The following is a 24,235-nucleotide window of genomic DNA, read 5'->3' on the forward strand; positions in this document are numbered from 1 at the left end:
TCAAATAACTAGTTCTTTTTTGTGAGCAGAATGAACGAGGTCACCGCCCCTAAAATACCCGTTCAGTCCGTTCAGTTGCAAATTGATCGTTCATTATGTTCACAAAAAAGAAGTAGTTCTTTTGACCCGTTTGTTCATGAATGACACACCACTAGTCATCACATGTTCTTGCGCTGTTGAGTCGGAACGAACGTGAACATGACTGAACGAGTTCTTTTGACCCGTTCGTTCATGAATGACACACCACTAGTCATCACGTGTTGTTGCGCTGTTGAGTCGGAACGAACGTGAACATGACTGAACAAGTTTTTTTAATACCCGTTCAGTCCGTTCAGTTGCAAATTGATCGTTCATTATGTTCACAAAAAAGTTCTTTTGACCCGTTCGTTCATGACACACCACTAGTCATCACGTGTTGTTGCGCTGTTGAGTCGGAACGAACGTGAACATGACTGAACGAGTTCTTTTGACCCGTTCGTTCATGAATGACACACCACTAGTCATCACGTGTTGTTGCGCTGTTTAGTCGGAACGGACGTGAACATGACTGAACGAGTTCTTTTGACCCGTTCGTTCATGAATGACACACCACTAGTCATCACGTGTTGTTGCGCTGTTGAGTGGGAACGAACGTGAATCGTTCATGAATGACACACCACTAGTCATCACGTGTTGTTGCGCTGTTGAGTCGGAACGAACGTTAACATGACTGAACGAGTTCTTTTGACCCGTTCGTTCATGAATGACACACCACTAGTCATCACGTGTTGTTGCGCTGTTTAGTCGGAACGGACGTGAACATGACTGAACGAGTTCTTTTGACCCGTTCGTTCATGAATGACACACCACTAGTCATCACGTGTTGTTGCGCTGTTTAGTCGGAACGAACGTGAACATGACTGAACAAGTTCTTTTGACGCGTTCGTTCATGAATGACACACCACTAGTCATCACGTGTTGTTGCGCTGTTGAGTCGGAACGAACGTGAACATGACTGAACGAGTTCTTTTGACCCGTTCGTTCCTGAATGACACACCACTAGTCATCACGTGTTGCGCTGTTGAGTCGGAACGAACGTGAACATGACTGAACGAGTTCTGTTGACCAGTTCGTTCATGAATGACACACCACTAGTCATCACGTGTTGTTGCGCTGTTGAGTCGGAACGAACGTGAACATGACTGAACGAGTTCTTTTGACCCGTTCGTTCATGAATGACACACCACTAGTCATCACGTGTTGTTGCGCTGTTTAGTCGGAACGGACGTGAACATGACTGAACGAGTTCTTTTGACCCGTTCGTTCATGAATGACACACCACTAGTCATCACGTGTTGTTGCGCTGTTGAGTGGGAACGAACGTGAATCGTTCATGAATGACACACCACTAGTCATCACGTGTTGTTGCGCTGTTGAGTCGGAACGAACGTTAACATGACTGAACGAGTTCTTTTGACCCGTTCGTTCATGAATGACACACCACTAGTCATCACGTGTTGTTGCGCTGTTTAGTCGGAACGGACGTGAACATGACTGAACGAGTTCTTTTGACCCGTTCGTTCATGAATGACACACCACTAGTCATCACGTGTTGTTGCGCTGTTTAGTCGGAACGAACGTGAACATGACTGAACAAGTTCTTTTGACGCGTTCGTTCATGAATGACACACCACTAGTCATCACGTGTTGTTGCGCTGTTGAGTCGGAACGAACGTGAACATGACTGAACGAGTTCTTTTGACCCGTTCGTTCCTGAATGACACACCACTAGTCATCACGTGTTGCGCTGTTGAGTCGGAACGAACGTGAACATGACTGAACGAGTTCTGTTGACCAGTTCGTTCATGAATGACACACCACTAGTCATCACGTGTTGTTGCGCTGTTGAGTCGGAACGAACGTGAACATGACTGAACGAGTTCTTTTCACCCGTTCGTTCATGAATGACACACCACTAGTCATCACGTGTTGTTGCGCTGTTGAGTCGGAACGAACGTGAACATGACTGAACGAGTTCTTTTGACCCGTTCGTTCATGAATGACACACCACTAGTCATCACGTGTTGTTGCGCTGTTGAGTCGGAACGAACGTGAACATGACTGAACGAGTTCTTTTGACCCGTTCGTTCATGAATGACACACCACTAGTCATCACGTGTTGTTGCGCTGTTGAGTGGGAACGAACGTGAATCGTTCATGAATGACACACCACTAGTCATCATGTGTTGTTGCGCTGTTGAGTGGGAACAAACGTTAACATGACTGAATGAGTTCTTTTGACCCGTTCGTTCATGAATGACACACCACTAGTCATCATGTGTTGTTGCGCTGTTGAGTCGGAACAAACGTGAACATGACTGAACGAGTTCTTTTGACCCGTTCGTTCATGAATGACACACCACTAGTCATCATGTGTTGTTGCGCTGTTGAGTCGGAACGAACGTGAACATGACTGAACGAGTTCTTTTCACCCGTTCGTTCATGAATGACACACCACTAGTCATCACATGTTGTTGCGCTGTTGAGTCGGAACGAACGTGAACATGACTGAACGAGTTCTTTTGACCCGTTCGTTCATGAATGACACACCACTAGTCATCACGTGTTGTTGCGCTGTTGAGTCGGAACGAACGTTAACATGACTGAATTAGTTCTTTTGACCCGTTCGTTCATGAATGACACACCACTAGTCATCATGTGTTGTTGCGCTGTTGAGTCGGAACGAACGTGAACATGACTGAACGAGTTCTTTTGACCCGTTCGTTCATGAATGACACACCACTAGTCATCACGTGTTGTTGCGCTGTTGAGTGGGAACGAACGTGAATCGTTCATGAATGACACACCACTAGTCATCACGTGTTGTTGCGCTGTTGAGTCGGAACGAACGTGAACATGACTGAATGAGTTCTTTTGACCCGTTCGTTCATGAATGACACACCACTAGTCATCACGTGTTGTTGCGCTGTTTAGTCGGAACGGACGTGAACATGACTGAACGAGTTCTTTTGACCCGTTCGTTCATGAATGACACACCACTAGTCATCACGTGTTGTTGCGCTGTTGAGTCGGAACGAACGTGAACATGACTGAACGAACTGACTCAACACGGCTGACCGGGTCTAGGGGGGGAATCACAGGCTAACGACCAATTGACCGAAATGAACAAATGAACAATGTGTACAGATTTTGGATGTTTTGCTTTGTTTTGGTACATATGTGCCAAAAATGATTGTGTATGTGTGGTCGTGTGTGTGTGATTACGTTGTAAGCGTGTGCAGTTTTTGGATGTGTTTTGCCCGAAATGGCCTCCCGTACTTCAAGGACACTTGGCAGACATGATTGGAGGATGACTTCCTCCCGTCTGCCTTTTCATCTTTGTTGATCTTTCCGAATGGAATCCAATCGTCCTTTCAAAGGCGCAGCACTTGACGTCCATCTTGTCCATTCCTCAAGAGAGATGGGATTGCGTTTAGAGAAAACACAAGGAGTGTCATCATGTGTGTGTGTGTGGGGGGGGGGGGGTGTAATACTGGATACTGGGTGTAATACTTACTACCTCGTCTGTGTTCGGATCACACTGTGGTACGATACCCTCGTGAACATCAGTTGAACATCATTGTACTGGAGAGAGTCGTTTGTTGCTACAAAAGTGGCAAGAAAAAGAGGAATTAAACCTAGAATGATTTTAAGCTAATTCACACCATTTTGTAAATGTTGTTGTTTAGAGTCTCTCCAAACAAGCTAAGATAGAGGTTTCTGGCTTACCTGATATGCTAACATATGTCTTTTCCGAGTCTTCAACTATGCTAGCATGAGTTTTTCTTAACACTGAAAACAGCTGCGTGTTCAACAAAGCTAATATAAGCATTTTGTGTAAATGTTGAAGGTAAGTTGAAGCTAACATACAAGTTTTAGTAAGCATTGAACGGACTACACGTGTTTTCATACACATTTCTGACAATTTAGAGTCTTCAATGAAGCTAGCATAAGTGTTTTATTTAATTTCATTTAGGCTTCACTCAATTGAAGGTTAGCGTCTTCATCAAAGCTAACTCAGAATTTAGCTTTTTTTTTTTTTTTAGCTTACCTGACGTGCTAGCATAGGTTTTTCCGGAGACAATTCAGAGTCTTCAACTATGCTAGCATAAGTGTTTTATTTAATTTCATTTAGGCTCCACTCAATTGAACATCTTTAACAATGCTTTTAAGCTAACTTACAAGACTAATAACTATTGAGGACAGTTTAGCGTCCTCATTAAAGCTAACTCAGAATTTAGCTTCTTTAGCTTACCTGACGTGCTAGCATAGGTCTTTCCGGAGACAATTTAGAGTCTTTAACTATGCTAGCATGAGTTTTTGTTAACACTGAAAAACGCTGCGTGTTCAACAAAGCTAGTATACACGTTTTGTGTAAATGTTGAAGGTAAATTGAAGCTAACATACAAGTTTTAGTAAGCACTGAACGGACTACACGTGTTTTCATACACATTTCGGACAATTTAGAGTCTTCAATGAAGCTAGCATAAGTGTTTTATGTTATTTAATTTAGGCTTCACTCAATTGAAGGTTAGCGTCTTCATCAAAGCTAACTCAGAATTTAGCTTTTTTTTTTTTAGCTTACCTGACGTGCTAGCATAGGTTTTTCCGGAGACAATTCAGAGTCTTCAACTATGCTAGCATAAGTGTTTTATTTAATTTAATTTAGGCTCCACTCAATTGAACATTTTTAACAGTGCTTTTAAGCTAACTTACAAGACTAAATATTGAGGACAGTTTAGAGTCTTCATCAAAGCTAACTCAGAATTTAGCTTCTTTAGCTTACCTGACGTGCTAGCATAGGTCTTTCCGGAGACAATTTAGAGTCTTTAACTATGCTAGCATGAGTTTTTGTTAACACTGAAAACAGCTGCGTGTTCAACAAAGCTAATATAAGCATTTTGTGTAAATGTTGAAGGTAAATTGAAGCTAACATACAAGTTTTAGTAAGCACTGAAGGGACTACACGTGTTTTCATACACATTTTGGACAATTTAAGTCTTCAATGAAGCTAGCATAAGTGTTTTATGTCATTCAATTTAGGCTTCACTCAATTGAAGGTTAGCGTCTTCATCAAAGCTAACTCAGAATTTAGCTTTTTTTTTTTTTTAGCTTACCTGACGTGCTAGCATAGGTTTTTCCGGAGACAATTCAGAGTCTTCAACTATGCTAGCATAAGTGTTTTATTTAATTTCATTTAGGCTCCACTCAATTGAACATTTTTAACAATGCTTTTAAGCTAACTTACAAGACTAATAACTATTGAGGACAGTTTAGCGTCCTCATCAAAGCTAACTCAGAATTTAGCTTTTTTAGCTTACCTGATGTGGTAATATACTAATATATACATTTGTGTATATTTTAAATTGAAGCTAACATACAAGTTTTAGTAAGCACTGAACGGACTACACGTGTTTTCATACACATTTTGGACAATTTAGAGTCTTCAATGAAGCTAGCATAAGTGTTTTATTTAATTTCATTTAGGCTCCACTCAATCGAACATACATTTTTTAACATAACAATGCTTTTAAGCTAACTTTTAAGCTAAGACTAAATATTGAGAACAGTTTAGAGACTTCATCAAAGCTAACTCGGAATTTAGCTTCTCGAGCTTTCCTGAAATGCTAGCATACGTCTTTCCAGAGACAATTTAGAGTCTTTAACTATGCTAGCATGAGTTTTTGTGAACACTGAAAAACGCTGCGTTCAATGAACCTAACATGTTTTTAAACACATTTCGTTCAATTTAGAGTCTTCAATGAAGCTAGCATAAGTCTTTCATTAAACACAATTTAGTCTTTAATTTAGTCAATTAAAGGTACATTTTTTGTGAACATTAACAATTTCTAGCTAACTTTTGTAAGTGTTGTTGTTTATTCTCCAACTAGCGTAACACATATGTTTTTATAAACACTAAAGACAATTTAGCTCCCATAAAATGGCTAACATACTAGCGTACGCGATGATTTAAGCTAACATACAATAATACAGTTTTGAGGTTTGAGCCAAGCTAAGGTACAACTTATCTTCCCTAACTAGCATACGAGGGAAGGAAGTAGTGGACTATTTGAGTGACTGGGTGTTTTCTGGCTCACTGCGGCTTGTGAATAATTCAAAGTCATGATGAATATTTGAAAATCAGCAGCACGCCGGATGAAAGCGTCGTCATCTTAGCGATTCCTTTCATCCTCGGCCCGCCTTCCATCACAAGACGCCGAGGAGCAACTTGGGATGCAGGGAAAGTCGGGATGGGACCGAGTGCGGTCGAGTTTAGCAGCAGGGTGCTCCCCGAGATACGGAGCAGGGGTCCCCATCCTCCGCACAGCGCTCCTGTTTTATAGAGGATCTTTGACCAGCGTTTTTGCAGTAGTTTCCTGATAATGGCAAAGCGCTATGAAGGATCTCTTAGCAGTGATGTTGCAGTATATCATTAGAAAATCACAGCGATCCCGTCTTATAAAGGATCTTTGATGAGCATTTTTTTCCTCCCATATAGAGGATCTTTGACAAGCATTTTTGCAGTAGCTTCCTGATAATGGCAGAGCGCTATGAAGGATCTCTGAGCAGTGTTGTTGCAGTATATCATTAGAAAAGCACAGCGGTCCTGTCTTATAAAGGATCTTTGATGAGCATTTTTTTCCTCCCATATAGAGGATCTTTGACAAGCATTTTTGCAGTAGCTTCCTGATAATGGCAGAGCGCTATGAAGGATCTCTTAGCAGTGTTGTTGCAGTATATCATTAGAAAAGCACAGCGGTCTTGTCTTATAAAGGATCTTTGATGAGCATTTTTTTATCTTGCCGTATAGAGGATCTTTGACAAGCGTTTTTGCAGTAGCTTCCTGATAATGGCAGAGCGCTATGAAGGATCTCTTAGCAGTGTTGTTGCAGTATATCATTAGAAAAGCACAGCGGTCCTGTCTTATAAAGGATCTTTGATGAATATTTTTTTATCTTGCCGTATAGAGGATCTTTGACAAGCGTTTTTGCAGTAGCTTCCTGATAATGGCAGCGCGCTATTAAGGATCTCTTAGCAGTGTTGTTGCAGTATATCATTAGAAAAGCACAGCGGTCCTGTCTTATAAAGGATCTTTGATGAGCATTTTTTTCTTGCCGTATAGAGGATCTTTGACAAGCGTTTTTGCAGTAGCTTCTTGATAATGGCAGCGCGCTATTAAGGATCTCTTAGCAGTGTTGTTGCAGTATATCATTAGAAAAGCACAGCGGTCCCGTCTTATAAAGGATCTTTGATGAGCATTTTTTTATCTTGCCGTATAGAGGATCTTTGACAAGCGTTTTTGCAGTAGCTTCCTGATAATGGCAGAGCGCTATGAAGGATCTCTTAGCAGTGATGTTGCAGTATATCATTAGAAAATCACAGCGATCCCGTCTTATAAAGGATCTTTGATGAGTATTTTTTTTCCCTGCCATATAGAGGATCTTTGACAAGCGTTTTTGCAGTAGCTTCCTGATAATGGCAGAGCGCGATGAAGGATCTCTGAGCAGTGTTGTTGCAGTATATCATTAGAAAAGCACAGCGGTCCTGTCTTATAAAGGATCTTTGATGAGCATTTTTTTCCTCCCATATAGAGGATCTTTGACAAGCATTTTTGCAGTAGCTTCCTGATAATGGCAGAGCGCTATGAAGGATCTCTTAGCAGTGTTGTTGCAGTATATCATTAGAAAAGCACAGCGGTCCCGTCTTATAAAGGATCTTTGATGAGCATTTTTTTATCTTGCCGTATAGAGGATCTTTGACAAGCGTTTTTGCAGTAGCTTCCTGATAATGGCAGCGCGCTATTAAGGATCTCTTAGCAGTGTTGTTGCAGTATATCATTAGAAAAGCACAGCGGTCTTGTCTTATAAAGGATCTTTGATGAGCATTTTTTATTCCTGCCGTATAGAGGATCTTTGACAAGCGTTTTTGCAGTAGCTTCCTGATAATGGCAGAGCGCTATGAATGATCTCTTAGCAGTGTTGTTGCAGTATATCATTAGAAAAGCACAGCGGTCCCATCTTATAAAGGATCTTTGATGAGCATTTTTTTTCTTGCCGTATAGAGGATCTTTGACAAGCGTTTTTTGCAGTAGCTTCTTGATAATGGCAGAGCGCTATGAAGGATCTCTGAGCAGTGTTGTTGCAGTATATCATTAGAAAAGCACAGCGGTCCTGTCTTATAAAGGATCTTTGATGAGCATTTTTTTATCTTGCCGTATAGAGGATCTTTGACAAGCGTTTTTGCAGTAGCTTCTTGATAATGGCAGCGCGCTATTAAGGATCTCTTAGCAGTGTTGTTGCAGTATATCATTAGAAAAGCACAGCGGTCCTGTCTTATAAAGGATCTTTGATGAGCATTTTTTTTCCTGCCATATAGAGGATCTTTGACAAGCGTTTTTGCAGTAGCTTCCTGATAATGGCAGAGCGCTATGAAGGATCTCTTAGCAGTGATGTTGCAGTATATCATTAGAAAAGCACAGCGGTCCTGTCTTATAAAGGATCTTTGATGAGCATTTTTTTATCTTGCCGTATAGAGGATCTTTGACAAGCGTTTTTGCAGTAGCTTCTTGATAATGGCAGCGCGCTATTAAGGATCTCTTAGCAGTGTTGTTGCAGTATATCATTAGAAAAGCACAGCGGTCCTGTCTTATAAAGGATCTTTGATGAGCATTTTTTTTCCTGCCGTATAGAGGATCTTTGACAAGCGTTTTTGCAGTAGCTTCCTGATAATGGCAGAGCGCTATGAAGGATCTCTTAGCAGTGATGTTGCAGTATATCATTAGAAAAGCACAGCGGTCCTGTCTTATAAAGGATCTTTGATGAGCATTTTTTTTTCCAGTTGGACCTTTTAAAAGCAGGACAGCATTCCTGCCATATAGAGGATCTTTGACAAGTGTTTTTGCAGTACATGTCTTAAAAAAGCACAATACTCCTGTCATATAAAGGATCTTTGTTTAGGGTTGGGTTTTTTTGGTTGTTTTTAAAAACAGCAGAGCGGTCCCGTTTTATAAAGGATCTTTTCCAAGCATTCTTTTTTCAGTAGGTCATTTAAAAGCAGCACAGCGCTCCTGTCTTATAAAGGATCTTTGATGAGCATTTTTTTTCCCAGTAGGACCTTTAAAAGCAGGACAGCACTCCTGCCATATAGACGATCTTTGACAAGTGTTTTTGCAGTAGTTTTTGTTGTTGTTTTTAAAAACAGCATAGCGCTCCTGTCATATAAAGGATCTTTGATTGAGGTGTAACACACTTCCAGTTGGACCTTTTAAAAGCAGGACGGCACTCCTGCCGTATAGAGGATCTTTGACAAGTGTTTTTGCAGTACCTTCTTAAAAAAAAGCACAATACTCCTGTCATATAAAGGATCTTTGTTTAGGGTATTTTTTCAGTTGATTTTTAGAAACAGCAGAGCGGTCCCGTTTTATAAAGGATCTTTTACAAGCATTTTTTTTTCAGTAGGTCCTTTGAAAGCAGCACAGCGCTCCTGCCATATAAAGGATCTTTGATGAGGCGTAAAACTCCTGTCATATAAAGGATCTTAATGCATTTTATTCAGGATCTTTGGCAGTAGTGCAGTACATACTTATAAAACAAGAGAGCGCTCCTGTCGTATAAAATATCTTTGACTGTGCTGAACTATAAAAGTAAACGTCATGTTGAGGATCTCTGACTAGCGTTTTAAACAGCAGAGTGCCCTTCGTCAAATAAAAGATCTTTGGAGGGGGGTGGGGGGTTGAATTGAATTGCTTCAATTGAAATTAGGCGTCCTCCGCTCTTATTAAAAAGGTGCGGCAGTTCCTTCTTTCAATGAATCCCAGTGCTGCCATTCGTGAATCCCAACCTCATTAGCCTTTATGCATCTTAACACAGCGTCCATCATGCACAACCGATAACTATTTATACGTGTGTGTGTGTGTGTGTGTGTGTGTGTGTGTGTGTGTGTGTGTGTGTGTGTGTGTGTGTGTGTGTGTGTGTGCGTCCACAGATACACCAAGATGAAGACAGCCACCAACATCTACATCTTTAACCTGGCTCTAGCCGACTCCTTGTTCCTGGCTACATTACCTTTCCAGGTGAGATTGAACACAGAACTTAACAAACCTTTCCATAAATAAATATTCTTCTCATTAAGGTGATTTTTTTTACTTAATTTTTTTTGCTTAATATGTCTTTATGAAAGTGATACATCTCATATCTTATAGAATCAAATAATTGGGAGATGTAAATACATAAGGTAGTTCATTATTGTATTTACATCATACCATGTAATGTATAATTAGCATTTTCTCATCATTTAAGTAGCGAAATGCTAACATCTTGTATGGTAGTGCCTAGTGAGATACACAAAGTACCAAAAGTGTCATGGCAGTTCTACAGGGTCCCAACATCATGCCATATCTGCAATGCTGAAATGCTAACATGCTCACAGTTAGCATATAGCACTAAGTAGCCAAAGTGCAGAGGCAGTTTTGTTGTGCTTCTATGTATTCCGTTCATATACAGTATATACAGTATATGCATTTTGACATGTTAGCAGGTAGCATGCTAGCACCTAACAAGATAGCACCAAGTACCGAAAGGGCTAAGGCAGTTATACAGTGTCCCTACATGTGTAGTTACATTTACACATGAACAAAATAACGTAAAATGCTAACACATGAACAGTTAGCATGCTAGCACGCAACAAGATAGCACCAAGTACCGAAAGTACTAAGGCACTTCTACGGTGTCCCCAATCAGGCCGTGTGTGTATTTGCATTTAGGCCTGAGCAAAATATCTGCAAGGCTAACACGCAAACAGTTAGCATGCTAGCACATAACAAGATAGCACCAAGTACCGAAAGGGCTAAGGCAGTTATACAGTGTCCCTACGTGTGCAGTTACATTTACACATGAACAAAATAACTAAAATGCTAACACATGAACAGTTAGCATGCTAGCACACAACAAGATAGCACCAAGTACCGAAACTGCTCAGGTACTTCTACAGTGTCCCCACGTCATGCCGTGTGTATTTGCATTTTGGCCTGAGCAAAATATCTGAAAAGCTAACACGCAAACAGTTAGCATGCTAGCACATAACAAGATAGCACCAAGTACCGAAAGGGCTAAGGCAGTTATACAGTGCCCCTACGTGTGCAGTTACATTTACACTGAACAAAATAACAAAATGCTAACACATGAACAGTTAGCATGCTAGCACGCAACAAGATAGCACCAAGTACCGAAAGTACTAAGGCAGTTCTACGGTGTCCCCAATCATGCCGTGTGTGTATTTGCATTTAGGCCTGAGCAAAATATCTAAAATGCTAACATGCGAACAGTTAGCATGCTAGCACGTAACAAGATAGCACCAAGTACTGAAAGTACTAAGGCAGTTCTACGGTGTCCTCAAATCATGCCGTGTGTGTATTTGCATTTAGGCCTGAGCAAAATATCTGCAAGGCTAACATGCGAACAGTTAGCATGCTAGCACGTAACAAGATAGCACCACGTACTGAAAGTACTAAGGCATTTCTACGGTGTCCTCAAATCATGCCGTGTGTGTATTTGCATTTAGGCCTGAGCAAAATATCTAAAATGCTAACATGCGAACAGTTAGCATGCTAGCACGTAACAAGATAGCACCAAGTACTGAAAGTACTAAGGTAGTTCTACGGTGTCCCCACATCATGCCATGTGTGTATAAAATGCTAACACAGGAACAGTTAGCATGCTAGCACCTAACAAGATAGCGCCAAGTGCAAATTAACTCCAATGCTAACATGCTAACAGTTTTGTTTGGATTTGTAATTAGCATACCAATGATGTCTGATGATCAGTTAGCGGCACAAAGACTATGGAAAGATTCCCGCTCCATCCTCACCACGGCGTTCGATTTCCTTGCAGGGCACTGATGTCTTCCTGGGATTCTGGCCGTTTGGGAACGCCCTGTGCAAGGCAGTGGTGTCCATCGACTACTACAACATGTTCACCAGCACCTTCACGCTCACCGTCATGAGCATGGACCGCTACGTGGCCGTCTGCCACCCCGTCAAAGCTCTGGACATGAGGACGCCTCACAAGGCCAAGGTCACGCTAACAACATACATATCCGCTACTACGTATGGTAGTACTATGGTACCGCGTCTGTATCACGGGTTGTACCTCGTCATTCAGGTGGTGAACATCTGCGTGTGGGTGTTGGCCTCCGCCTTCGGGGTTCCGGCCATGGTGATGGGGAACGTGGAGGAGGAGCAAGAGCACAATAGTGAGTAACTGTACTCCATGACTTCCATAACTAAAGTGTACGTGTGATTCATATGTCATTCATATGCAAAACAATGCATAGTGCTAGAAACACGAGGCGCGCCGCATTTATTTTTTATGATCCACCCCAGGAGAAGAAGAGAAAGGCCCTCGTGGCATGCCCCCCCCGCGGCTATAGCACCAACTTACCGGATTTTAACGCGTTTTCCGACACATGCCTCCGTTTTTATTTTTTCTTTACGCAACTTCAGAAAGTAACAAAAATAGATTTTTGAAAATGAAACACAAGCAAAGGGTGCAATTCTCCATATCTAAATAAATTTATAAAATGTTGTCATATGACAACGTCTCACAATGTTGCCATTTTCATTGTCAACATGAAAAAAATTTATTTTCTTTTTTTCATTTTTGTCATTTTTTTTAAATTTTTTTCATTTCTTCCATTTTTTAAAGTAAATGTATAAAATGTTGTCATATAACAATGTCTCACAATGTTGCCATTTTCATTGTCAACATGAAAATTTGTTTTAAATGTTTTTTAATGTTATTTTCTTTTTTTTTTCATTTTTTTCATTTTTTTTCATTTTTTTCATTTTTTTCATTTTTTTCATTTTTTTCATTTTTTTCATTTTTTTCATTTTTTTCATTTTTTTCATTTTTTAAATTAAATTTATAAAATGTTGTCATATGACAATGTCACAATGTTGCCATTTTCATTGTCGACATGAAAATCTGTTTTTTAATGTTTTTACATTTTTTTTCATTTTTTTCATTTTTTTCATTTTTTTCATTTTTTTCATTGTTTTCATTAAATTTATAAAATGTTGTCATATGACAATGTCACAATGTTGCCATTTTCATTGTCGACATGAATTTTTTTTTAAAAAAAATTCATTTTTTTCATTTTTTTCATTTTTTTCATTTTTTTCATTTTTTTCATTTTTTTCATTTTTTTCATTTTTTTTTCATTTTTTTCATTTTTTTTTATAAATTCATAAAATGTTATCGTATGACAACGTCTCACAATGTTGCCATTTTCATTGTTGACATTTACAACTTTTTCTCCGCAAATTCCGACTTTATTTTGGTAAAACTGTGACCTTTTGTCTTTTGCAAAAAATTATTTCTATTTCAAACAATAAATTCATCACATTGTGAGAATAAATTTATATTTAAAGTTAAACACTCTCCAATAAAATTCAATCCAATATGAATAAAATATAATCAAATACAAATATATGAGTATTTACATATTTCCAAATAAGTAAAATGACAAGGGAAGGTAGAGTTTATACAAAGGAGGCCAGACGGTACAGTGTAATAATATGTTGTTGTAATAATGTGTTGTCCGTTGTGACAGTCCGATTCCCGGTGCTTGTGTATCGATCCAGTTCTAGCCTGCAGCGCTCCTCTCAACCTGGATGACTGTTACTAGTGTACTGCAGTATTACGCTCTCCTTTTACCACGTCTGCGTTTTCTTTATTGTGTTTTATTCCTTTCTCCTTTTTTTTGAAAACAAGTCAGTCGTCAATGAAAAATCAACACAAACGCTTTTCACGTGTCGGATTTCAATGTTCTCCCATGAGGAGGCGGAGCTTCCGGACGTGACATTTGACAGGTACTGATGGCACACGGCATGTCCTCCTGATTGGGGTGACAAGCTCCGCCCCCCGAGGTCAAGTTGGCAGGAAGGAGGGGGGTTGATGCTGTGCTAATAGAAGCCATGAGAAATAAGAAATCCACTTGTTTGCCTTGAGTACACGCTGAGTGGGGCGTCCAAGTAGTATCCTCTGATATTAAAAATTGATACAAAATAACCAGATTTATACAACCACATTCATTTTTTTCCTGTTTTTTTTTTTTTGGTCTATGTTCTGGAAAACTTTAATTTTCTGCGAGTGAAGCAGTGACAATAATAAATAAATAGAATTATTGTCATTTAAAAGGCCAGCTGAAATAATTATAATAGTTAAATCATATTTGAATAATAATGAATAATAAATTTATAATTTTAAATAGTGTTGTGATACTAATAATATAATATTTTTAATAGAATAATTATGAAATGAAATTTCAGGTGTGAATTATTTTATTTTGTTATTAATTATTTTATTTTTGTTATTAATTATTTTTTTTTAATTATTTTATTTTTTATTAGGTATTTTTTTGTTAATTTATTCTTATGTCTCATATTTTCTGTATATTGAATAGCCAGTGGTTAATGATTTTATTGATTTGAGTAGATTGGACCAACAATGGTGATGACTATAAATATAATAACGCCATAAAATATAATAATATAATATTTTTAATAGAATAATTATGAAATGAAATTTCAGGTGTGAATTATTTTATTTTTGTTATTAATTATTTCATTTTTGTTATTAATTATTTTACTTTGTTATTAATTATTTTATTTAGTTATTAATTATTTTATTTTTTATTATGTATTTTTTGTTAATTTATTCTTATGTCTCATATTTTCTGTCTATTGAATAGCCAGTGGTTAATGATTTTATTGATTTGAGTAGATTGGACCAACAATGGTGATGACTATAAATATAATAACGCCATAAAATATAATAATATAATATTTTTAATAGAATAATTATGAAATGAAATTTCAGGTGTGAATTATTTTATTTTTGTTATGAATTATTTTATTTTTGTTATTAATTATTTTACTTTGTTATTAATTATTTTATTTTGTTATTAATTATTTTATTTTATTATTAATTATTTTATTTTGTTATTAATTATTTTATTTTTTATTATGTATTTTTGGTTAATTTATTCTTATGTCTCATATTTTCTGTCTATTGAATAGCCAGTGGTTAATGATTTTATTGATTTGAGTAGATTGGACCAACAATGGTGATGACTATAAATATAATAACGCCATAAAATATAATAATATAATATTTTTAATAGAATAATTATGAAATGAAATTTCAGGTGTGAATTATTTTATTTTTGTTATGAATTATTTTATTTTTGTTATTAATTATTTTACTTTGTTATTAATTATTTTATTTTGTTATTAATTATTTTATTTTATTATTAATTATTTTATTTTGTTATTAATTATTTTATTTTTTATTATGTATTTTTGGTTAATTTATTCTTATGTCTCATATTTTCTGTCTATTGAATAGCCAGTGGTTAATGATTTTATTGATTTGAGTAGATTGGACCAACAATGGTGATGACTATAAATATAATAACGCCATAAAATATAATAATATAATATTTTTAATAGAATAATTATGAAATGAAATTTCAGGTGTGAATTATTTTATTTTTGTTATGAATTATTTTATTTTTGTTATTAACTATTTTATTTTTGTTATGAATTATTTTATTTTGTTATTAATTATTTTACTTTGTTATTATTTTATTTAGTTATGAATTATTTTATTTTTTATTATGTGTTTTTTGTTAATTTATTCTTATGTCTCATATTCTCTGTATATTGAATAGCCAGTGGTTAATGATTTTATTGATTTGAGTAGATTGGACCAACAATGGTGATGACTATAAATATAATAACGCCATAAAACTTGATGAACCTGGCATGAACTGCATCATACAAACCACACGCAGAATGTAATAAGCGCCGGTGTGTGTGTGTGTGTGTGCGTGTGGTTATGACGCATAATGCCAAACTTTTACGAGTGCTGTATCGCCAGGGAACACACACACACACACACACACACACACAGATTATATAATCCATTAACCAGCAATTTCCAATCAATGCTTCCCATAGGAAATCATGTTTGGTAATTAGTCTGTTCCATGGTCAAACCGTGTCCGTCGTAACATCCCGTTCTTAATGGTCCAACGTAGAAGTGTCACCACACGGGTTACGGCGGCGGAAGGAGGTGGGCTGCTAACATTTGGAAAGGTGAGGCGTTGGGGAAGGAGCGATTAGCCTCTAAAAGCTATCGAGTGATTGACCTTTTCTTCTGCTGCCATTCAACATCCTGCGTCGGACTTCCTGCTGTCAGGCTTGAAAAAATCCAACGTGCACGTTAAAGATCACTTGCTAGGTGATATTAGAACTTGTCCGCATCGCTTGTGTATAAGGGGGCGGAGCTAAAGTGTCAATGGCTAGCTTTATGCTACTCAAAGATCCCCGCTGTGACAGGAACGGAGGTTTGTTGTTTTTATGGAATCGAATAATGAAGAAACACATCAGATATCTTCTGTAGGAGCACTCGGTTGTTTTTGAGAACCTACTTCAAAAGCACTACTGAGATGTCTTCTATATGACAGGAGGTCTCTGCTGTTTTTAAGAATCTATAGCAAAAGCACGAGTCAAAGATTTTTTAAATGACATTTTTTACATTTTTTTTTTTGAGGACCTACTGCAAAAATACAAGACATCCAAAATTCTTTATTTGACAAGTGCGTCCTGCTGTTTTTGAGAACCTACTGCAAAAATGTGGCTCAACGATCCTCGATACTGTTTTGGAGTCGCTACTGTAACAACACAAGTCAAAGATCCTCTATATGACAGCCGCACTCTGCTGTTTTTAAGGATTTATGGCAAAAGCAATAGTCAAAGATCCTCTCTATGACAGGAGCACTCTGCTGTTTTTGTTTAACTACTGCAAAAATTCTTGATATGACAGAAGCGCTGTGCTGTTTTTGAGAACCTACTGCAAAAACATGGATCAGAGATCTTCTATATGACAGAAGCGCTCTACTGTTTTGGAGTCGCTACTGTAACAACAAGTCAAAGATCCTCTATATGACAGCTGCACTGCTGTTTTTAAGGATTTATGGCAAAAGCAATAGTCAAAGATCCTCTCTATAACATGAGTGTTCTGCTGTTTTTGAGGACCTACTACAAAAATTCTTGATATGACAGAAGCGCTGTGCTGTTTTTGAGAACCTACTGCAAAAACAGTAGTCAAAGACCCTCTATATGACGGGAGCACTCTGCTGTTTTTGAGCACCTACTGCAAAAACATGGATCTTACTGTTTTGGAGTCGCTACTGTAGCAACACAAGTCAAAGATCCTCGATATGAAGCGCTGTGCTGTTTTTGAGAACCTACTGCAAAAACAGTAGTCAAAGACCCTCTATATGACGGGAGCACTCTGCTGTTTTTGAGAACCTACTGCAAAAACAGTAGTCAAAGACCCTCTATATGACGGGAGCACTCTGCTGTTTTTGAGAACCTGCTGCAAAAACATGGATCAGAGATCTTCTATATGACAGGAGGATATTTAAGGATTATATTTAAGGATATTTAAGGTCATCTACACGACAGAAGCGTCCTGCAGTTTTTGAGGACCCACTGCATGATCGCTAGTCAAAGACCCTCTATATGACGGGAGCACGCTGCTGTTTTTGAGCACCTACTGCAAAAACATGGATCTTACTGTTTTGGAGTCGCTACTGTAACAACACAAGTCAAAGATCCTCTATATGACAGCCGCACTCTGCTGTTTTTAAGGATTTATGGCAAAAGCAATAGTCAAAGATCCTCTATATGACACGAGTGTTCTGCTGTTTTTGAGGACCTACTACAAAAATTCTTGACATGACAGAAGCGCTGTGCTGTTTTTGAGAACCTACTGCAAAAACAGTAGTCAAAGACCCTCTATATGACGGGAGCACTCCGCTGTTTTTGAGAACCTGCTGCAAAAACATGGAGCAGAGATCTTCTATATGACAGGAGGATATTTAAGGATTATATTTAAGGATATTTAAGGTCATCTACACGACAGAAGCGTCCTGCAGTTTTTGAGGACCCACTGCATGATCGCTAGTCAAAGACCCTCTATATGACGGGAGCACGCTGCTGTTTTTGAGCACCTACTGCAAAAACATGGATCTTACTGTTTTGGAGTCGCTACTGTAACAACACAAGTCAAAGATCCTCTATGTGACAGCCACACTCTGCTGTTTTTAAGGATTTATGGCAAAAGCAATAGTCAAAGATCCTCTCTATGACATGAGTGTTCTGCTGTTTTTGAGGACCTACTGCAAAAATTCTTGATATGACAGAAGCGCTGTGCTGTTTTTGAGAACCTACTACAAAAACAGTAGTCAAAGACCCTCTATATGTCGGGAGCATGCTGCTGTTTTTGAGCACCTACTGCAAAAACATGGATCTTACTGTTTTGGAGTCGCTACTGTAACAACACAAGTCAAAGATCCTCTATATGAGAGCCACACTCTGCTGTTTTTAAGGATTTATGGCAAAAGCAATAGTCAAAGATCCTTTATATGACATGAGTATTCTGCTGTTTTTGAGGACCTACTACAAAAACAGTAGTCAAAGACCCTCTATATGACGGGAGCACTCTGCTGTTTTTGAGCACCTACTGCAAAAACATGGATCATACTGTTTTGGAGTCGCTACTGTAACAACACAAGTCAAAGATCCTCTATATGACAGCCGCACTCTGCTGTTTTTGAGGATTTATGGCAAAAGCAATAGTCAAAGATCCTCTCTATGACATGAGTATTCTGCTGTTTTTGAGAACCTGCTGCAAAAACATGGATCTTACTGTTTTGGAGTCGCTACTGTAACAACACAAGTCAAAGATCCTCTATATGACAGCCGCACTCTGCTGTTTTTAAGGATTTATGGCAAAAGCAATAGTCAAAGATCCTCTATATGACAGGAGCACTCTGCAGTTTTTGTTTAACTACTGCAAAAATTCTTGATATGACAGAAGCACTGTGCTGTTTTTGAGAACCTACTACAAAAACAGTAGTCAAAGACCCTCTATATGACGGGAGCACTCTGCTGTTTTTGAGCACCTACTGCAAAAACATGGATCTTACTGTTTTGGAGTCGCTACTGTAACAACACAAGTCAAAGATCCTCTATATGACAGCCGCACTCTGCTGTTTTTGAGGATTTATGGCAAAAGCAATAGTCAAAGATCCTCTATATGACATGAGTGTTCTGATGTTTTTGTTTAACTGCTGCAAAAATTCTTGATATGACAGAAGCGCTGTGCTGTTTTTGAGAACCTACTACAAAAACAGTAGTCAAAGACCCTCTATATGACGGGAGCATGCTGCTGTTTTTGAGCACCTACTGCAAAAACATGGATCTTACTGTTTTGGAGTCGCTACTGTAACAACACAAGTCAAAGATCCTCTATATGACAGCCGCACTCTGCTGTTTTTAAGGATTTATGGCAAAAGCAATAGTCAAAGATCCTCTATATGACATGAGTGTTCTGATGTTTTTTGAGGACCTACTACAAAAAACCGGCGGTGTAGTCCCAGGCAGTGTTTGCTGACGTGTTTTTCGTTTTTTTGGTCTTCCCCCGGCAGGCGTGGAGTGCATCGTGGTCCTCCCGGAGCCGCGCAGCCACTGGGACCCGGTCTTCGGCACGTGCGTCTTCCTCTTCTCCTTCCTGATCCCGGTGGCCATCATCAGCGTCTGCTACAGCCTGATGGTCAAGCGCCTGCGCAGCGTCCGCATCCTGTCGGGCTCCAAGGAGAAGGACCGCAACCTGCGGCGCATCACCAGGATGGTCCTGGTGGTGGTGGCGGTGTTCGTGGTGTGCTGGACTCCCATCCAGATCATGGTCCTGGCTCAGTCCCTGGGCTTCAACCTGAGCAGCCTGTCCACGCTGGTCCTCATGCACTTCTGCATCGCGCTAGGCTACGTCAACAGCAGCCTCAACCCGGTGCTCTACGCCTTCCTGGACGAGAACTTCAAGCGCTGCTTCCGCGAGTTCTGCCAGCCGTCGCCGTTCCGCCTGGACACGCAGCAGTCGGGGCGCATGAGGAGCATCGCCAGGGAGGTGGCGGCCGCTTACAGCTGCAAGGGCGGCGAGGGCGGCGGCCCCGGCGGCGGGACTCCAAACCCCGCGTGACTAGGCGTGGAGCTGCCCCTGGTGGGGGTGGACCCCCCGCAGAGCGGGGACACGCCGGGGACGGGGAACTCCAACACGGAGCTGACTCAGATCACCGCGCTCTAGCGCCACGAGCCCCCCCGCCCCCCGGTTAGACGACTGGCTTGGGGCGGGGGGGAGTCCGACGACGACGACGGGAAACGGATCTGAGACGCCGTTCCGACCTTTCATTGGTGCTTTTCGGACCGTGGAGGCGTGGCTTGTCACGGGAGTCACGTGATCAAACGTGGAGGAGAAGGTGTACTGTGATATATGTACAGTATGTATACTATTGATCGAGTGCGCCCCCTGCTGTGGGGCGTATGAATGTTCAGTTATTATTACGGTGCATTCAGGAAACTGGGAATTCCAAACTTCTTTGTCATCACACATAAATATTTCTGGCTCATACTCATGGAAGCTGGCCTGCATGGAGTTTGCTGCTATGATATGTTGCTATAAACGCTGCATGAACTTCACACGCGTATCGTTTATCGTTTTTGTTTACGAACGTGAGAACCCACTTCCCGGTTTCCTTGAATGCATCACCAGCACATGTTTTACAGGCGCGGTGGAACCTCCAAACTTCAAACTACAAATAAGTCTGTTCCAGGGTCAAACCGTGGCCATCAGAACAGCATCATTTAGTGCTAAGTCGCTTTTGAACAACTGCTGTGCAAGTGTAAAAGGAAGCGAAGCACCGTTAATGATGATGTGAATAGGAATAGTCTGTTCCAGGGTCAAACCGTGGCCATCATAACAGCATCATTTAGTGCCAAGTCACTTTTGAACATTCTTAACTGCTGTGCAAGTGTAAAAGGAAGCGAAGCACTGTTAATGATGATGTAAATAGGATTAGTCTGTTCCGGAGTCAAACTGCAGCCATCATAACAGCATCATTTAGTGCCAAGTCGCTTTTGAACATTCTTAGCTGCTGCGCAAGTGTAAAAGGAAGCGAAGCACCGTTAATGATGATGTAAATAGGAATAGTCTGTTCCAGGGTCAAACCGTGGCCATCATAACAGCATCATTTAGTGCCAAGTCACTTCTGAACATTCTTAACTGCTGCGCAAGTGTAAAAGGAAGTGAAGCACTGTTAACGATGATGTAAATAGGAATAGTCTGTTCCAGGGTCAAACCGTAGCCATCATTACAGCATCATTTAGTGTTAAGTCACTTTTTAACATTTTTAACTGCTGTGCAAGTGTAAAAGGAAGCGAAGCACTGTTAATGATGATGTGAATAGGAATAGTCTGTTCCAGGGTCAAACCGTGGCCATCAGAACAGCATCATTTAGTGTTAAGTCACCAATGAACATTCTTAACTACTGCGCAAGTGTAAAAGGAAGCGAAGCACTGTTAATGATGATGTAAATAGGATTAGTCTGTTCCGGAGTCAAACTGCAGCCATCATAACAGCATCATTTAGTGCCAAGTCACTTTTGAACATTCTTAACTGCTGTGCAAGTGTAAAAGGAAGTGAAGCACTCTTAATAATGATGTAAATAGGAATAGTCTGTTCCAGGGTCAAACCGTGGCCATCATAACAGCATCATTTAGTGTTAAGTCACTTTTGAACATTCTTAACTGCTGTGCAAGTGTAAAAGGAAGCGAAGCACTGTTAATGATGATGTAAATAGGAATAGTCTGTTCCAGGGTCAAACCGTGAACATTAGAACAGCATCATTCAGTGTTGGGCCAATGCTTCAAGTCACTTTTGAACATTATTAACTGCTGTGCAAGTGTAAAAGGAAGCGAAGCACTCTTAATGATGATGTAAATAGGAATAGTCTGTTCCAGGGTCAAACTGCGGCCACCATGAAATCTTTAGTAAGCGCACAAGCAGTGCTTGAAGTTGCATTTTAACATTTTTTAACTATCATCCAAGTGTATAAAGAAGTTAAGCACTGTTGATAGTCATGTAAATGGAAGTGGTCTGTTCCAGTGTCAAACTGTGGCTACCATGAAATCTTTAGTAAGCGCACAAGCAGTGCTTGAAGTTGCATTTTAACATTTTTAGCTATCATCCAAGTGTATAAAGAAGTTAAGCACTGTTGATAGTCATGTAAATGGAAGTGGTCTGTTCCAGTGTCAAACTGTGGCTACCATGAAATCTTTAGTAAGCGCACAAGCAGTGCTTGAAGTTGCATTTTAACATTTTTAGCTATCATCCAAGTGTATAAAGAAGTTAAGCACTGTTGATAATCATGTAAATGGAAGTGGTCTGTTCCAGTGTCAAGCTGTGGCCACCGTCAAATCTTTTATTAAGTGTACAGGCAGTATTTGATGTCGTATATTGACATTTTCAAGTGTAAAAAGAAGCCAGAAGGCGTAGTTTTGCATTTCCTGTTTGACTTTAGAGGCATGTTTTGGGTTTAACTTTGGAGGTTCCACCGTCTTTTTGATAAACGATACAGAGCCTTTGTAAATGCTGCATGGAGGCGTCGTCTTGTGTGGCCGAGCACTGGGTGGGCGGGGCCCGGGCGGGGCCCGGCAGAGGGTTGGCTTATTTGAACGCAAAGCAGGAGGACGGGGGTCACCGGGGCTCGGACCCCGCTCCAAAAGGGACAAAGGGGCTCTCTCTCTCTTCTTCTTCTTCTTCTTCTTGTGTCTTAAAGTGGACTTGAACCCTGAGAGCGAAACCACGTGGGGTCACTCGGGAGAGGAACGAAAACACTTGCCTTAAATCCATGCTAGATTTTAGCTTTTTAACTGAGTTGCTCCTGTGTTAGCTTAAGTGGTGCCCCCGACGTAATAGATGCCGTATATTGCACACCACATCGTAACGTTAGCCACATTAGCATAGCTATGCCATGCTAAAGCGCTAACGTTGCGCTTGCATTTTTGCTAGTGTGTTAGTCTAACACAGCTAACGATAGCGATACAACTCATAAAATAAAATAAAATAAAATAAAATAAAATAAAATAAAATAAAATAAAATAAAACAATAAATTTGGCCAAGTCTCTTTTAGCATTTAAACAATTTTAAGATGTGTAGCGAAGCTGGTGGGCGTAGTAGTAGATTTATTTGGCATCAATTAAATTAAATAAAATTTAATTAAATTAAATTAAAATAAAATAAATTTGGCCAAGTCTCCTTTAGCATTTAAACAATTTTAAGATGTGTAGCGAAGCTGGTGGGCATAGTAGTAGATTTATTTGGCATAAATTAAAATAAAATAAAATAAAATAAAATAAAACAATAAATTTGGCCAAGTCTCTTTTAGCATTTAAACAATTTTAAGATGTGTAGCGAAGCTGGTGGGCGTAGTAGTAGATTTATTTGGCATCAATTAAATTAAATAAAATTTAATTAAATTAAATTAAAATAAAATAAAATAAATTTGGCCAAGTCTCCTTTAGCATTTAAACAATTTTAAGATGTGTAGCGAAGCTGGTGGGCATAGTAGTAGATTTATTTGGCATAAATTAAAATAAAATAAAATAAAATAAAATAAAATAAAATAAAATAAAATAAAATAAAATAAAATAAAATAAAATAAAATAAAACAATAAATTTGGCCAAGTCTCCTTTAGCATTTAAACAATTTTAAGATGTGTAGCAAAGCTGTTGGGCGTAGTAGTAGATTTATTTGGCATCAATTAAATTAAATAAAATTTAATTAAAATAAAATAAATTTGGCCAAGTCTCCTTTAGCATTTAAACAATTTTAAGATGTGTAGTGAAGCCTTTTTTTTTTTTTTTTGCAAAGCTGTTTTCCATCAAGTGGAAGATTTACTCGGCATTCACAGGGTATTCATCACTACAACATTCGAATATGTCCAGATTACGATATTTTTTTGGGGGGGGGGGGGGGGATTTGGTCCCATGGGCGTTTTTGCAAATGTCCTAATCTCTACACCTTGTAATGGAGGGTATTTATAAAAGAATAATAATAATACATTTCTCTAATATTAACCTTTGAACTATTTTAATATGTGTAGTGAAGCCTGATTTATGTACTTTTGAGTTTTATGAGGTATTATCATATAAAAATATCAAAACTAATATGTGCTTCTTTGTCAAATGGACACATTTTTTTGCAAATCTAGTAATAAAATGTCAAACTAAA

General features: G+C 39.0%; 1 protein-coding gene and 1 long non-coding RNA gene across 3 annotated transcripts in view; one reads left to right on the forward strand and one right to left on the reverse strand.

Moving 5' to 3' along the window:
• Window positions 1-23,675, forward strand: part of oprl1 (opiate receptor-like 1) — a 35,657-nt gene extending 11,982 nt beyond the window's left edge. The window contains exons 3-6 of the mRNA XM_058051719.1: window positions 10,024-10,111; window positions 11,928-12,110; window positions 12,198-12,288; window positions 19,597-23,675. Coding sequence (XP_057907702.1) covers window positions 10,024-10,111; window positions 11,928-12,110; window positions 12,198-12,288; window positions 19,597-20,144 — 910 coding nt within the window. The 3' untranslated portion in view covers window positions 20,145-23,675. The remainder of the gene's footprint in view (window positions 1-10,023; window positions 10,112-11,927; window positions 12,111-12,197; window positions 12,289-19,596) is intronic.
• Window positions 2,650-5,853, reverse strand: LOC131104489 (uncharacterized). Of its 2 annotated transcripts, none has more exons than XR_009119782.1 (3): window positions 4,295-5,853; window positions 3,557-3,644; window positions 2,650-3,450 (listed from the first exon to the last, which is right to left on the reverse strand). It is a non-coding gene; the product is annotated as an uncharacterized LOC131104489 (long non-coding RNA). The 2 variants fall into 2 exon arrangements; XR_009119783.1 differs by having other exon boundaries at window positions 4,091-5,853.
• Window positions 23,676-24,235: the final 560 nt, after the last annotated feature.

Source organism: Doryrhamphus excisus, chromosome 16 (genome assembly GCF_030265055.1).
Source record: "Doryrhamphus excisus isolate RoL2022-K1 chromosome 16, RoL_Dexc_1.0, whole genome shotgun sequence".
Classification (NCBI taxonomy): Eukaryota; Metazoa; Chordata; class Actinopteri; order Syngnathiformes; family Syngnathidae; genus Doryrhamphus; species Doryrhamphus excisus.